The 16,387-nt window shown below is 52.1% G+C and overlaps 1 protein-coding gene and 1 long non-coding RNA gene across 5 annotated transcripts in view; one reads left to right on the top strand and one right to left on the bottom strand.

The window, feature by feature from the left end:
• Window positions 1-947: 947 nt before the first annotated feature.
• Ceacam16 (CEA cell adhesion molecule 16, tectorial membrane component) lies at window positions 948-8,873 on the top strand. Its single transcript, XM_038338433.1, has 5 exons — window positions 948-1,070; window positions 3,258-3,602; window positions 4,091-4,366; window positions 6,144-6,422; window positions 8,438-8,873. Exons 1-5 carry the CDS (start codon window positions 1,034-1,036, stop codon window positions 8,770-8,772), a joined length of 1,272 nt encoding a protein of 423 aa, XP_038194361.1. The 5' UTR covers window positions 948-1,033; the 3' UTR covers window positions 8,773-8,873.
• LOC119820291 overlaps window positions 3,681-16,387 on the bottom strand; it is a 30,360-nt gene continuing 17,653 nt past the window's right edge. The window contains exons 3-7 of one of the 4 annotated variants that reach the window (XR_005286461.2): window positions 14,034-14,165; window positions 12,785-12,933; window positions 12,198-12,327; window positions 10,970-11,041; window positions 3,681-4,397 (exon numbers count right to left, since the gene is read on the bottom strand). This is a non-coding gene — a long non-coding RNA (uncharacterized LOC119820291). Of the gene's footprint in view, window positions 4,398-10,969; window positions 11,859-12,197; window positions 12,328-12,784; window positions 12,934-14,033; window positions 14,166-16,387 lie in introns of all 4 variants that reach the window. The other 3 variants (XR_005286460.2, XR_005286459.2, XR_005286458.2) reach the window with 3 other exon arrangements.

Genomic DNA, 16,387 nt, shown 5'->3' with positions numbered 1-16,387 from the left:
GTGTAAAGCTACTTGCCTCCAAGCCTGACGACCTGAGTTTGATCCCCAGAAGCCACATGATAGAATGGAGGGGACTTCACAAAGTCGTCCTCTGGTGTCCACACGAATGTGATGGCACATGCCACTCATTTAATAATAACAAAAACAAAGAGGGAAGGATGGAAACAAAGTAAGAGGAGAGAAAAGACAAACAGAGGGAAGGACGGAGCTTGCTTGGCTCAGGTGGTAGAGGACTCCTGGAATATTCACATGGCCCTGGGGTCCACCGCCAGCACCCCATGAACCAGGTTTGGTGGTGAACACCTATAATGCCAACACTCAGGAGGTATTCAAAGCCGTCCTTTGTTACGTAATAAATTCAAATCTGGTTGGGCTATATGGAACCCTCAAAAAAGGGCTTTTTTTCCCCCTCTTGATTTTTTGGGAGAGGGGCTTATGGTTCCCAGGCTGGTCTTTCAATCACTGCATAGCTGAGGATGACTTTAAAATCGTGATTTTTCTCCTGCCTCTACCTCCCAAGCAAATGAGAGTCCAAAAGATGCCACCCCACAGAGTCGTGCCATCCACTGTGATGACACAGGTCACTCCCTGAAGTACTGAGGCTGGAGTGGCAGAAGTTTTTCCCTGTGCCCCTAAGTGACCCACTGAGCAGCAGTGAGGCCTTAGGCATGGTGGTCAAGAACAGCCCAAGAATCTTCTTGTGCCCCTCCTTCCTCCTCCCTGGTGACCTGGTTCCTGCTTTTCGGTACCAAATCTGGGCCTTTGGCACAAACTGGATTAGGCAGCTGCCCCAGGAGACCTGACCGGGTCATGGCCCCTGGCCGGTGCTTGCCACACCCAGCCCAATGCCCAAACAGGGCCCCAGGTCTTCTGTGAATCGATCCCTCCAAATTCCGGTGATCCACCCCGATTCCAAATTGCCGACCGATCCCAGGTCCAGTGGCAGACAGAGCCAAGCCTCAACCAGGAAAGGGCCTCTGAGACCGGGACGCCATCACCACCATCCATCTCCGGCATCAACCTGGGATGAAAGATGGCATTGGCCTGGTGCAGCTGGTTTTTCGTCAGTGGTGAGCAAGAAGGGTTTCCCACCCCCAGGTCCTCAGCCCACTCCCTGGACCACCAAGGGCCTAAAGACAGAGAGAGGAACCCTGCCCAGGGGAGGGAGCGTGTGAGCCAGAAGTCCAGCTTGCACTGTGTGGGAATAGCTTTGTTTCACTCTTGAGTAGTATGCTCTTGAGAGGGAGGAGGGCAGGGTAGACTGGAGACGGCTCCTAAGAGATGTCAGCCATGGGGAGAGGGGTTAGAGAGTCCCAGAGCCAGAGCAAAGCAAGGTGACTTGTGGCAGGGTTTCCAGACTCTTGTCTGGGCTTGGTTTAGGTGTTTTTGAGGTAAAGTCTCCTACAGCCCAGGTTGGCCTGAAGCTTACTTTGTAGTTGAGGATGACTTTGAACTTCTGGTCCTCCTACGTTAAACTCCCTCGCATTGGGATTACAGGTATGTGCCATCAGGCCAAGTTTGTACACTGGGGATTGAACCCAGGGCTATATGCTTGCTAAGCAAACACTCTACAAACTGAGTTACATGCCCAGCAAATTTATGTTGTCTTTTGTTTTTGAGATAGGGTCTCACTGTTTCCCTGGCTAACCTGGGCTAAACTTGCAATGTTGACCAGGATGGCCTTGAACTCACAGAGATCCACCTGCCCCTGCCCCCCGAGTGCTGGGATTAAGTGTGTGTCACCAAGCCCGGCACTAGTGAAGTCTTTGTTGCTGCTGTTGAGACAGGGTCTCACTATATAGCCCAGGGTGGCCTCAGACTTGAGACAGTCCTCATGCCTCAGTTTCCAGAGTGTGACCACTGTGTCTGGTTTGTGTTGCTCTCCCCTCAGCCTCAATTCCTCAGCTGTGAATAGGCCTAGCTGGCAGGATCAGTCTAAGGTCCTTAGAAGCAGGACTGACTAATGTGTGCTGTTTACCGACTTGGACTCCTTTTCACTTGCTAGCATCCACTCTGAGAGGGATATTCACCTGTGGCCCGACTTCCTAGAGAGGAAATCCAGGCCTTGAGGAGATGACTTGCTGTCCAGGGTCTCACCACACAAAGTGGCAGAGCTTTGCCCTAAGCCCAGAGCCTGTCATTACTACACACTTCCTTCCAACCAGGAAGGGGCTGCAGACCAAGCCAGGCCTGCATGTGTGTGTCATATGAGAAGTGCCAGGGACACCTTGTGAGCCACGCACAGAGGAGAAGGAAGCAGCAGGGACCGGCCCTACTGGTTGAGACTTGTCTGTTTGCCCAGGATGGGGTGGAGGAGGCTGAGGTGTGGCTCAGAGGGTAGTGTGCTTGCCTAACACTGTAAGGCACTGGGTTTGCTCCCGGCACAGCATAACTGGGTGTGGTGATATGTGCCCAGAGTCCCAGCACTCAGGAGGTGAAAGCAGGGAGATCAGAAGTTCAAGGTCATCCTCAGCTATGTGTCGAGTTGTGACCAGCACAGCGTCCCTGGGTCCTGGATGGAAGACTAAAGAAAGGAAAGAGAAAAGGAGGGAGAGACTCCACATATCCTGCTCTCTGTGTGGGGCCCTCGTGCACACAGAGCGAGTGCCCCTGGATCGGGCGACAGACTTGGGCAGTTCCTGGCATTAGGACGAGGTCACAGACTCACTTGTCTATCTGAGTCTAGGGTCCTGTCTGAGTCTCGGCTCAGTGCCTCTTATGGGAAACCTCTTGTGCCCCACGTTGCTCTGTAGAGACACAGGCTGTGTATGCACAGTGTCAGGTCACGTGGCCCAGACACAGAATTCCCCTTTGTATCATCAACCTTGAGAAGATGGAGGTGTGTGCACAAAGAGGCACCACCATGCACAGCTGTGCAGACAGACTCCATGAACGCTCAGGTGTTAGAGCTTGGCTTGTTGGTGCATGCCTGCAAACCCTAGCACTCGGGAGACCAAGACAGGAGATTAGAACTTCCAGATAAGACTTCTCCACTCCCTGCTCAAAATTAGGTGACTGAGATGTTGAGGGCCAGAAGTTGGATCTGTATGTCAGTAGCAGGATATTTGCCTAGAATCCCCCAGTGAGGAGCATGGATGAGGTCCTGGGTTTTATTCCAGGAGGAAGTGTCGCATGAGATGCACACATCTTACTTGTGTCTGATCTTGCAGACACTGGGGATGTCAGCTCTGAGCTTGTCAACTCCTGTCAAATGAGGTGACAAGTCAACCCTATCCCATCCTTCTGTTCTTCCTCAGCCTGGATGCTGAACACTAGGGCTGAGATCTCCATCACCCCTGAGCCCGCCCAACCTGCAGAGGGAGACAATATCACCTTGGTGGTCCATGGGCTTTCCGGGGAACTGCTTGCCTACAATTGGTATGCAGGGCCTACGCTCAGCCTGACCTTCCTGGTGGCCAGCTACATTGTCAGCACTGGTGATGAGACCCCGGGACCGGCCCACACAGGGCGGGAAGCTGTGCGCCCTGATGGCAGTCTTGCTATCCGTGGTGCCCTGCCTGGGCACACTGGCACCTATATCCTACAGACCCTTAACAGGCAGTTTCAGACGGAGGTGGGCTACGGACACATGCAGGTCTATGGTGAGCCATCCCCTGCAACAATCCGGGACTTTCCACCCTCTTCCTTCACCCCCTCCCTTGGAAAGAGAAGGGAAATTATTCTTTATAATTGCATTTATTGAATGTGTTTATGCGTGTGCGTGTGCGTGTGCGTGTGTGTACCTGAACGTTCATGTATTTTAAATAAACACGTGGAGGTCAGAGGACAACTTTCAAGAGTCAGTTCTTTTCCTTCTATCATGTGGAACCCAGGGATCCAACTCAGGTCGTTAGGTTTGGTGGCAAGTGCTTTTACCCACTGAACCATCTTGCCAGCCCCTTAAAACAGGGTGTGGGGGTGCCTAAAATAACACTAAAATGCTCACCTTCTCCATTCTGGCTTCCAGGATAATGTCTGTCTTCTTTGTCACTGTGGCTGGGGGTACAGAAGCAAAGCTTGGTGGTGCTTCTTGCCCCGGGGACAGGAGGTGCCCCTCCCCTCCCCCTCTGTTTCTTGCTCCCCCTCATAGAGATTCTGGCTCCTCCCACGGTCATGGCTAACGACACTGCGCTGGTGGAGCGTAGGGACACCCTTCGTCTAGTGTGCAGCAGCCCCAGCCCCGCTGAGGTCCGCTGGTTCTTCAATGGCGACGCTCTGCCTGTTGCTGTCCGCTTGGGCCTGTCTCCCGATGGCAGAATGTTGACCCGGCACGGCGTCCGCAGGGAGGAGGCGGGCGCCTACCAGTGCGAGGTGTGGAACCCCGTCAGCGTCAGCCGCAGCGAGCCCCTGAACTTGACCGTATATTGTGAGTCTTCCGAGGCACCCGGTATTCACTTCTAACAGATGGAAACAGGACAAGAGAAGGAGTTCACAGTCACACAGAAAGCAAGCTGGGGAAGGAGCAAGGGTCCCTCTTAAAATACACTTGACCAGTCAGTCACTCCATGAAGTACACAGATTGTAGCTAATAATGTCAAGTTGATGTAGATGAATGACAGAATGCGTGTTCCTTATCAGGGATCCAGAGGTAGAGGAAGAAGGCTCACCATTAAGGCCAGCTCAGTTAGAAAGATTTGTCTCAAAAAAAAAAAAAAAAAGAGCTGGGCGGTGGTGGTGCACACCTTTAATCCCAGCACTAGAGAGGCAGAGGCAGGCGGATCTCTGTGAGTTCAAGGCCTGGTCTACACAGTGAGTTTCAGGACAGCCAGGAATGTTACACAGAGGAACCCTGTCTTAGAAAAAAAGGGGGGGTATGTGGCTGGGGAAGCTGGGATATTAGCTGAGCTGGCAAGACATTTGGCTGGCAGTGCCAAGCCCTGGTTTCCATCTGAAGAGCTATAAAGTGTTTGTGCTGGTATAGATCTACAATCCTAACACAGGGAAGTGGAGGCAGGATCCTGACGAGAGTTGTCATCTGTGTATTGTTCAAGGCCAGCCTGGGCTACAGAAGGCCCTGTCAGAAAAGAAAAACATCCCTAAATAAGATGTCCAAGAGGGATGTTTTGATTTGACAGGGTGGAGGATAACGTCACCAGGACTTAGGGCTCAGAGGGGACAACACAAAAGCTCATCACAGAAGCACATAGTAGTACCTGGAGCAGCAACTTGGTGGTGTGGAATCTGAGAAAATGAACCGCTACTGTGCCCAGCCTTGGTGGAGCAGTCCCTTTAATCCAGGAAGCAGAGGCAGGAGAATCGCTGTGAGTTCAAGGCCAGCCAGGGCTACATAATGAGGCCAAGTTAAAAAAAAAAAAAAAAAAAAACAGGCTGGTATATAAAACCTGAAGTCCTGGAGCCCTAACCAGAGGATGACAAAAGCCAGCACCCTAGCAGCCGAGGCGCAGCTGCGGAGTCTAGACGGAAAAGCCTAGAAACACCATCAGCTGAAGCAGCATCCTAGAACTAAGTCATGTCTAGACCAGCGGGTCTCAACTTGTGAGTCGTGACCTCATTGGGGTTGAACGACCTTTCACAGGGGCCACTTAAAACCATTAGAAAACACACTTATCTACATTATAGTTCATAACAGCAGCAAAATTGCAGTTATGAATTAGCAAGGAAAATAATTTCATGGTTGGGGGTCACCACAGCATGAGGAACTGTATTAAAGGGTCGCAGCGTTAGCAAGGCTGAGAGCCACAGCTTAGACACACAGATCTTTAGGGTCTAACATAGAAAATAGATTAGTTTCATTTTTTTTCCGAGACAGGGTTTCTCTATGTAGCCCTGGCTGTCCTGGAACTTGCTCTGTAGACCAGGCTGGGCTCAAACTCACAGAGATCCACTTGCCTCTGCCTCTTCCCACTAAAATCAAAGGGATTCACCACCACTGCCCAGCTCCACACATTCTTTTTTACAGATGAGAAGAAAAACTGAGTTCTGAGTTCTTGTGGGGGGGGGGGAGTGAGTTTCAAGATAACACAGTGGGTTAGAGATCAAGACGCTACCAAGAGAGGTGCAAGTTCTTTCTCCCCTGTACTCAGCGCCAGGGACCCAGTCTGGTAGACAAGAAGCGTTGCATGCTCCTGTCCCCTCCAAGCCCACCACCCACCCCTCCTGTGTCTCTCCCTCCTGCCCTACAGTTGGCCCTGAACGAGTGGCTATTCTCCAAGATTCCACCACCCGTACGGGCTGCACCATTAAAGTGGACTTCAACACGTCCCTCACCCTGTGGTGTGTGTCCCGGTCCTGTCCTGAGCCAGAGTACGTGTGGGCCTTCAACGGGAAGGCCTTGAAGAATGGCCTAGATCACCTGAACATCAGTAGCATGACGGCGGCCCACGAGGGCACGTACACGTGCATTGCTAAGAACTCCAAGACCCTACTTTCTGGCTCTGCCTCTGTGGTGGTCAAGCTGTCCGGTGAGTCAGCCCCAGCCTGATGACCAGATGCTCTCCACAGAGGCCCAGCAGGCCTTTGATGACTGGACCACCATTTTCCCAGAAGAGAATTAGATTCCCAGCACATGCACTAAGTGGTTGGGACAAGGTGGCAGGCATATTGGATTGTCCCCCTCTTGTCTAGGTGCAAAAAGAATCAGGCAAAATCCGTCACATCAGAAAATAAATGGTGACTATCCTCTGCCTTGAGGTTAGAGTGAGTGACATGTGAGCCCTGTGTTCCCTTCGTGGGGGGTGGCAGAGTGGGACACCGGGGTCCATGTCCTTCTGTGTAATTATCCCTGTTGGTAGAAAAGGCACCAACAGCTGAGAGCCCTGCCCAACCCAGGACACGTAGGGCTGAACTGCACACTCACACACCACAGCTGGAAAACCAGAGGCAGCTGTCGGCTCCTGGAGAAATCCAGCCAGAGGCACTGTCTTCACATCTCTATTCTACATAAGTGTGTGGGGTGTGGAGGGAGGTGTTGGGCATTGAGAAACCTCGGGGAACACTCCCCATGCCCCAAGGATGGTGGCTTTGAACATCAAGTTCTCATCTAAAATCACAGCGTTTGAAAGGTGAAGGCAGGAGGATCAGGAGTTTGAGGTCATCATTGGACACAGACAGTTCGGAGTCAGCTTGGGCTACATGAGACCTTGTCTCAAAAGAAAAACAAAGCATCAATAATTCTACCTGGGTTCCTCTCAAGTGGCCATTGTCCCCTGGGGACAGTGGGAATCCTCCCCCTCCTCCCTCACTTCTTCCTCCACTAACAGGCTGGGTCTCATGAAAAGGGTGGGGATGGACCCCTCTTTCACGCAGAACAAAGATGGAAGCCCCAAAGGTAAGTGAGCCTCTTGTCTTACCTGTGAGGGCCCTTGGCTGGAGACAAGGTGGACCAGAGGACTTCAGGGACAACATGGGGGGTGTCCAGGTTCTGCAGGTATGTGTAGGGTGTACCTAATGCAACACCCCCAAGTTTGCTTCCTCCCAAGCTGCCAGAAATCATGTGGCAGGTGCTGGGAGTGAGGTAGAGGACAGACAGACATGACTGTTACCCTGCCTGGGAAACAAGCTGATCTGATGGAGGAGGCACGGTCTTTCTCTGATCTCAGAGGAATCGGGGAGGGGAACTGCCAGTCAAAGAGAGGAGGCACAGTCTGACAGAATTTCCAGGTCATTAGGAGATACTGCTTTATTTTAAAATTCATAGTCTGATGGGGGAGACACAGGACCCACTATAATTTCTATAGAAATGTTCTGGTACAATTGAGATAATTGCTCCCAACTCTTGGGGGGGGGGGGAGGTCTCTAACTTGATCAGAGTGTTCCACTTTGATAATCTCCAATTTCTCAGTCTGATGGAGGAGACAGGGGCTCCCACTTTGGAGAGAATCTCAAACCATTGTGATAGTCTTTCCAGCTTATAGGGTTCCAAACTTGATTAGAAAAAAAAATCTAGACTTTCCCAGTCTATTGGAGGAGACACAATCTACACCTTGTGAGGATTTTTAATGCAATACAGGATGCATGGCTTCTTCCCTCTAGAGGCTTCTGATCTGATGGAAGAATTGTCACCCCATATTCTCGGGTCTGCTACTTTCACAGAAAAGACACGCTATGGGAAGAGAAGTTCCAGACATCCTATGGGGGAGACACAGCCACATTTTCTGGGATTCTCAACCTGATAGGGGAGTTTGGAAGCTTCCACCCTGATGGAGGAGACCCGGCCAGATTCTCTAGGGTCTCCCAGTTTCTTAGGAGGGACAACCTGCACCGTCGCCCACAGCTGAAATCTAGAGAGGGGAGATGTGTCCCTGGCAAGCATCACTGAGAGAGTCTATGTGATCACCCATGAAGTCACCTCCATCCTTGGTCTCCCCAGCACCTCATGAGGAGCACTTTTCCTGGAGGAGTTGGCCAAGGGAGGGGGAGGACTCCACCCCACAGCCAAGGCAGACCTGGCTGACAGTGGTGGTGGCTCTCTCTCCAGCCGCAGCCGTGGCCATGATGATTGTGCCTGTACCGACTAAACCAACGGAGGGCCAGGATGTGACCCTGACCGTCCAGGGCTACCCCAAGGACCTACTAGTCTACGCCTGGTACCGTGGACCCGCTTCAGAGCCCAACCGATTGCTCAGCCAGCTGCCGTCGGGGAATTGGATCGCCGGCCCTGCACACACGGGCCGGGAGGTGGGCTTTGCCAATTGCTCACTGCTGGTGCAAAAGCTGAACCTCACGGACGCCGGGCGCTACACACTCAAGACCGTCACACTGCAGGGCAAGACTGACACGCTGGAGGTGGAGCTACAGGTGGCCCGTGAGTGAGCGGTGTGGGGGGGCACAGTCCCACAGGTGGCCTTCTCTTTCCTCACAAGCCTGAGGGACACGGGCATGTGCCTCTCCCATCTGACCTGAGTGTCCCCATATGTGGCACTTGCCTTGCCTCTCAAATGATGACGACCACCAAGGGTAGAGGGGCCTCCATCAGACTGAGGTCTCCTTGCCCATATAAGGTATATGTCAGATGGAAGGCTGTAAATAGGGGTATCGTGTGAGGGTGGGCATCTTTTCTCCTCAGGTGAGTGGAAACTAAACCACAGGGATGCAGCTCCTTCCACCACACTGGGGAGTTGGGGTGAATGCAGGTATTTTCCTCTCCCATGAGAAGTGCCATGAGGGCAAGCCATTTCCACCTTCTGACACGAGAGCTCCCCCAACCTGAAATGCATGATGTGCATTAGGATGTAGGCTGCTAGGTGTGTCTCCTTCATCAGACGGGGTTCTCTGTTGGGAACGACCTCTTCCACAGTGGAGAACCATGTCTCTTTCATCAGACTCAAACCTGTCTTCTCCATCAGACAGGGAGTACCCAGAGTCAGGGACAGCATCTCCTCCATCAGACTGGGAAACTCCCAGAGTCAGGAACTGTGTCTCCTCCATCAGACTGGGAAACTCGAGTCAGGACATCAGACTGGGAGCTTCCAGAGTCGTGGACAGCATCTCCTCCATCAGACTAGGAGTTCCCAGATTTAGGAACTGCATCTCCTCCATCAGACTGAGAAGCACCCAGAGTCAGGAACTGTGTCTCCTCCATCAGACTTGGAATTCCCAAAGTCAGGAATAGTATCTCCTCCATCGGACTAGGAATTCCCAGAGTCAGGAACCATGTCTCCTCCATCAGACTGGGAGCTCCCAGAGTCAGGGACTGTGTCTCCTCCATCAGACTGGGAGCTCCCAGAGTCAGGGACTGTGTCTCCTCCATCAGACTGGGAGCTCCCAGAGTCAGGGACTGTGTCTCCTCCATCAGACTGGGAGCTCCCAGAGTCAGGGACTGTGTCTCCTCCATCAGACTGGGAGCTCCCAGAGTCAGGAACCATGTCTCCTCCATCAGATTGGGAGCTCCCAGAATCAAGGGCCATATTTCCTCCACCAGAGTCAGGAACCATGTCTCCTCCATCAGATTGGGAGCTCCCAGAGTCAGGGGCTGTGTCTCCTACATCGGACTAGGAATTCCCAGAGTCAGGAACCATGTCTCCTCCATCAGACTGGGAGCTCCCAGAGTCAGGGACTGTGTCTCCTCCATCAGACTAGGAGTTCCTAGAGTCAGGGACTGTGTCTCCTCCATAAGACTGGGAGCATCCAGAGTCAGGGATCATGTCTACTCCATCAGACTGGGAGCTCCCAGAATCAAGGGCCATATTTCCTCCACCAGAGTAAGGAACCTTGTCTCCTCCATTACCCTGGGAGCTCCCAGTGTCAGGACCCATGCCTCCTCCATCAGACTGGGAGCTTCCAGAGTCAGGGGCATGCCTCCTCCATCAGACTGGGAGCTTCCAGAGTCAGGGGCATGTCTCCTCCATCAGAGACAGGGACCTTGTCTCTTCTATCAGACTAGAAGCTGCCAGTCAAGAACCATGCTCTTGCAATTAAAGGCCATGTCTCCTCCATCAGACTAAGAATTCACAGAGGTCTTCAGGGCCATGTTACTAGGGCAGGTGCGCTGGACAGGTGCCCCTGACAGAGAATAACAATCTGTAGTCTTGCCTGTCCCAAACCTAGACACCCAGATGTCAAGATCCTGAGCCAGGACCAGTCAGGACCCAGCCACTGGCTGTCTGGGTTCGCGCAGGCGCACTCCTGAGCCCGGGGAATTCCTTTGCAGCCTCCTTTGTCACAGTCCAGCTGGAGGACCACTCTACCATCCTGCACCACCAGACCCCAGATCGTGGCACAGGCTGAGCGGGGCGGAGGGGTCCGCGGGAGGCGCGGTGGGCGGGGCTGCGGGAGGATCCTCCTGCTGACTGACAGCCTCCTTGTCCCCGCCCCCCGTCCTCATGCACAGCCCTGGAGTAGCCGCCGCCGCCGCCGCCGCCGCCGCCGCCGCCGCCGCCGCAGCCGAAGCCGCAGCCGCAGCAGCAACAGCAGCAACAGCAGCACCCACACCGCAAGCCACTGAGACCTGGAGAGAAACGCGCTCTCGCAGCATCTTCCCGCATCCACCCCTTAGCCCAGGACCGCTCACCTGTAGTAGGGATGCAGACCGCGGTCCCGCCATCCTGCCTCCATCTAGATTTAGTGCCGAGCTGTGGGAGAGCTACCCAGTCCATAAACGTCAGGATGAATGCACGTGGTTGTCAGCCTCTCCTTCCACCGCCGCCAGTTGGGTCAAGTGCAGCTAGGCCCCCCTGCTTTTGGTTGTCACCCCAGAGCATGGGCGCATGTACACTTAGGGATGCTTGACCCATGCCCTCTGCTCCAGGGTAGTACCTGGAGATTTCGCACAGGTCTGCAGCTAACATGGAGGGGTGCCCTGCTCCCCAGAGGGATAAAGACCAGACCTCTACGGGTACAAATAGAAAGTGTGGAGTAGGAGAGGACCCTGTTTGCTGGGTAGCTCCTGCCCTTACCCTTGCCCTAAGGCAGGGCTACTTCCCCTCAGAGAACGGTATTTCTCAAGGGGCTGTCCAGCACCTTCTAGATCTCAGCCATTACATCAAGAATGCAACCATCATGGTGTGTATGCTCGTAATGCCAGCAGATCTGGAGGCAGGAGGATCAGGGGTTCAAAGCACAGGGCAGTCTATGCAACGAGGTTCAAGACCAGCTTTGTTTACTTGAGACCTTATCTCAAAAAACATTTTCAAGGGACAGGGAGATAAAAGAGGGTTGATACTTTAGGAGTAGATTATATGGATATTTTAAAAAATTCTAAGAAGTACATTGTTGAATAGAATCCCCACACAGTCTTCAGTATCAGAACCTTCTGTCTTATTGCTTCTTCTTTAGCTTAGGGCTTCCAGTTCCTCAGTCACCTCAAGGGCCCTACTGGCTGTAGGCTTCCTAGTTGCAAGGGACTCTGGGAAATGTAGTCTTACACTTGGGAGTGTTGCCGCCTCCAAATGATGTCATCCCTGGTCAAAAAGAATGGTTCCCAGGTGGGAAGCTGGCAGCCTCAGCTATGCTGGGTTAAAAATTCTACCTCTCACGCTGCTCAAAATGACCTGTTTTACCTACACCCAAGAAGGTAAGAGGCACAGTCAATTACTAGGTCCCAGAAAGCTTGGGGAACCACGGATGCCAGCTGAGGCTGTGTGGAATGGGCACTGTGTGAGGGCAGATGCTTAATTAGGCCAGCAGGAGGGGGAGGCAGAGAGGGAGAAGGAAAAGGAGACCTCTAAAGTTTCTAGGTCAAGCTAGGTTCTGTATCCCTGGTACAGGAAGGCTCAGGTGTCCCCATGACCGAGTCATACCTCCCTCTGGGCATCCCTAGGCGTCATCTCAAGCCGGGACAGTGTTCTTCATTTACAGTCCACGAACAAAAACGACGGTCACCATGAGATAGGTTTCGTAGTGAAGGGCACTTAGCTCTGGGTTCCAAACCTGCAAAAGAATAGTAAATAAGAATAATGTGGCTAGTTTTATTTTTCATTGCTGAGAAATGAATCTAAGACCCTGCGAAGACTAGACAAGGTCTACCACTGAGCCACGCCCCCAGCCCCTCACTGGGGGATTCTAGGCAGGGGCTCTACCACTGAGCCACACCCCAACCCCTTACTGGGGGATTCTAGGCAGGGGCTCTACCACTGAGACACACCCCCAAAACCATTTTATTTGTTTTTCTTGAGACAGGTTCTTACCGTCTAGACCAAAATGACATAGAACTTTTGACCCTGCCACTTTAATCTCCCAAGTTTTGAGAGTATGGGTCTTTTATGCCACCTGGCCAGGTTACTTTTGACCTTTTAGCTCACCAGTTCCTATGACATCTCTTATGTATTGTTGCTGTCAACTCTGTATGTCACAAGAGAGGAAACCAAGGGTCTGTAGTACTGTAAACCTTGTTCCAGCTTTTGTAGTTCCCACAGCCGCCAGAAGGGAGCGCAGTCAGTGTTACCAGTTCCTCCCGAGGCAATGCGGGGCGATGGAGCAGATGGACAAACACTGAAACTCCGCTGTGCTGGGGAAATCAACTTTGCATTTCTTCATCTGTAAAATATACACCATCATAGCTCTTCCCTCATAAGACTGAGGATGCTATCAGTGTACAGAAAGAAACCCTTGAGTATTGTCAGTAATGTTCACAACCCTCGGGCTGATAGAAAACAAACACATTTGTCTAAGGCTGAGGGTGTAGCTTCCAGTGTTAGAGCCCCTACTTGCAATCCCCCAATGAAGAGTCATGGGATGTAGCCCAGTGATAGAGCTCCCACCTAGAATCCCCCAGTGAGGGGCTGGGGTGTGGCTCAGTGGTAGAGCCCCTGCCTAGAATCCCCCAGTGAGCGGCTGGGGTGTGGCTCAGTGGTAGAGCCCCTGCCTAGAATCCCCCAGTGAGGGGCTGAGGGTGGGGCTCCTACCCAGGATGAGTCCTAGGTTCCATCCCCAGTAGAGGGAGAAAAATAATATGTGTTTCTTCCAGGAATCTTCTCACATACGTAGGTCTGCCTCATTTTGTGTAGTGCTTAGTAGACTTGTCATGAATATCACTCATTCTGCCTCCCAAGACAATAATAACCCTAAGCTAGTCTAAGTCTTGGGACCACACTATTACTTCCAGCAGATTCTGGGACCTGTGCTCTCCATGAAGACTCTGACTCTACCATCCAAGCTTCAGTTTGAAAGGGGCTCCACTTCCCAAAGCTCCTAAATATGTATTTAAAAAAATATAATCATCAGGGCTAGAGAGGTGGCTCAGTGGTTAAGAGTACTGGGTTGCTCTTCCAGAGGACCAGAGTTCAATTCCCAGCACCCACATGGCAGCTCACAACTGTCTGTAACTCCAAGATCTGACACTCTCACACAGACGTACATGCAGGCAAAACACCAGTGCACATATAATAAAAATAAACAAATAAACAATTAAAAATACATTGTAGCTGGATGTGATGGGTAATCCCAACTCTCAAAATGCTGAGGCAGGGGGTTTGCTCTAAGTTTGAGGCCATCCAGGGCTGCACACAAGAACCTGTATCAGAGAAACAAAAAGAGGGACTGGATATGTACTGTGTTGGTGGAATGTTTGCCTATCATGCCTGAAGCCCTAGGTTCGATCCCCTAGCACTGCAGAAACCCAGTGAGGTAACACAAACCCTGGAGGTGGAGGCAGGAGGGTCAGAAGTTTAAGGTCACTCTCAGCTCTATATCAGGATCCAAGCCAACTTGAGGTACAGAAGACGCCATGATTGGCCGGGAACAGTGGCACATGCTTTTATTCCTAGAACCTGGGAGGCAGAGGCAGGAGGATCTCTGTGAGTTCCAGGCCAGCCTGGTATACTTAGGTGGGTTCTAGGCCAGCCAGGACTTCACAGTGAGAGTCTGTCTAAACCAAGACAAGAGAGAGAGATAGAGATGGGAGCTAGCTGTCCAGATTTTAGCTCAGAGAGGAGTACAATCACACAGAAGACACAGGCAGAGGCCTCTGACCAGAGAGCTCACTGGTTCCCCACCACCACCAAAGTTACTGAGCCTAGGTGTCCCTTGGAGCCCTTGGATTCCACCATCCCAGGAGGAGAGGTGGAAATCACCTCCAAGACACCTCTACCTCCTTCAGCCCCATCCGCAGATGCCTTTTCTGAAGTAACTGCCAGAGATGGGACGGACAGGGAATGACCTCGCGGCCACACACACAGTGACCCAGTTGCCTGTGGAACCCAGCAAAGAAAAGGAGGAAGCCTGACCCCATTTTTCTCTATGGACTGGACTGACAATGTGGGGGAGGAAATGGGATGCAGAGGCCTGGGATGGGAGGCAGAGGGTGCCTGGCATCAGACAACTGCTGCTGTCCACCTTGAGAACCAAGGGAAGCATCTCATTCTGGCACACAGTGCCCCCAGAGGGAGTCACAGCAGCCGCTGCCAGTCACTGGGTGGAGCCTCCACCACCACCACAGCGTGTTTTAGAGGCAGGAGATAAAAGCCCCTAGACCTGTGATTTCTTCTCTCTTGGATTGACAGACTCAGGCTTTCTTTGGGTTTCGCAGGGTTTGTTTCGTGCTTGGAGGCAGGGTTTTGCTACAAAGCCCAGGCTGACCTGTAAGCCAAGTACCTCCTTCCTCAGTCTCCTGATTGCTGACAGGACAGGGGCACCCAGCTGTCGTCCTCCAGGGGAGGCAGAAGCAGGAGGATCCAAGTACGTATGTTCCAGGCCAACCTGGGCTACAGAGTGACACCCTGAAACGAAAGAACCAGTCTCTTTGACTGGGTGTCATGGTGCACACCTGTAACCGCAGCACTCCAGAGGTGAAGTAGGAGACTCACCAAGTCAAAGTCTGTCCTAGGCAACAAAGCCAGTTTGAGACCAATCTGGGCTACCAAAGACCCTGTCTCCAGAAAGCGAGAATCAACAGCGTGGCTGAGAGGACCAAAGCTGGCTGGCTTGGGCACTTCAAGGCTCTGAACTGCATGACAGGGTCTAGGATGCAAGAAATCCAAGGCCAAGGGCTAGTGAGGGAGCTCACCCTGTGAGGACTCCTAGCTGGGCTGGTAGGGGGCCATCTTCTTTTGGCCTCCCAGGGCCTCTTTCCTGAGAAGGACAGAGAGGCAGAATGTAGTGAGGAGCAAGTGGGCCTGCTTTATGTCACGCATGGCTAGCTTTACACCGGAAATTTTCTATCCTCTCAAAGGGCCAAGGCAGTTTATTTATTAACCAATGAAAGCAACACATAGACAGATGACCCTCCTCCATCAGCAGAAGAAGATGGGCAAGCATCTAAGCTTCCTAATAAAGGTACTAATCTCAACAAGTCAGGGTCCCATCTTTATTGAGTTTTATTGTTTGTTTATTAATTAATTCATTTTTGGTTTTCAAGACAGGGTTTCTCTGTATAGCCCTGGCTGTCCTGGAACTCACTCTGTAGACTGGGTTGACCTAGAATTTAGAGATCTGCCTGCCTCTGCCTCCTGAGTGCTGGGATTAAAGGCATGTGCCACAATGAGGGCAGAACCCCACTTTTATGGGGTTTATGACCCCCCTTGACCTCAACAATGCCCTTTTGGGCTCTGCATCTAAGTCCAGTTTCTTTAAGGACTTAGAGCTTTGGCACAAGGGAGTGAGGAGTGGATTGTCCCCACCAGTCTCTCAACTTCAAGGGCAGTGCCAGGCAAACAGCTGATCCTCAATAGACGCTTGGTAAAGAACCAGTGAATGAATGAGTGAGCACCTCAGACCCTGCTCTGCTGGGTCATGTGGTCTGCACAGGAACCAGGTCGATTTTAGGGGTACGTATTTAAGAGCACAACAGGGTCTCCCTCAACCGCCCAAATAGGAAGCAGAGACTAGGAAAGTCTGTAGACTTATCATTAAAGTGATGGCCTCAAAGCTGGGAACAAGGAAACACAAGGCTATGGAATTTAGATTGAAGATGAGAAGCAGCCTCACAGAGGCGGACATTCAAACTGTTCATTAGAGGGTGGGGGCATGGCTCAGTGGTAGAGCCCCTGCCTAG

This window comes from Arvicola amphibius, chromosome 8 (genome assembly GCF_903992535.2).
Source record: "Arvicola amphibius chromosome 8, mArvAmp1.2, whole genome shotgun sequence".
Lineage (NCBI taxonomy): Eukaryota > Metazoa > Chordata > Mammalia > Rodentia > Cricetidae > Arvicola > Arvicola amphibius.
This window is presented reverse-complemented; position numbering and strand designations above follow the sequence as displayed.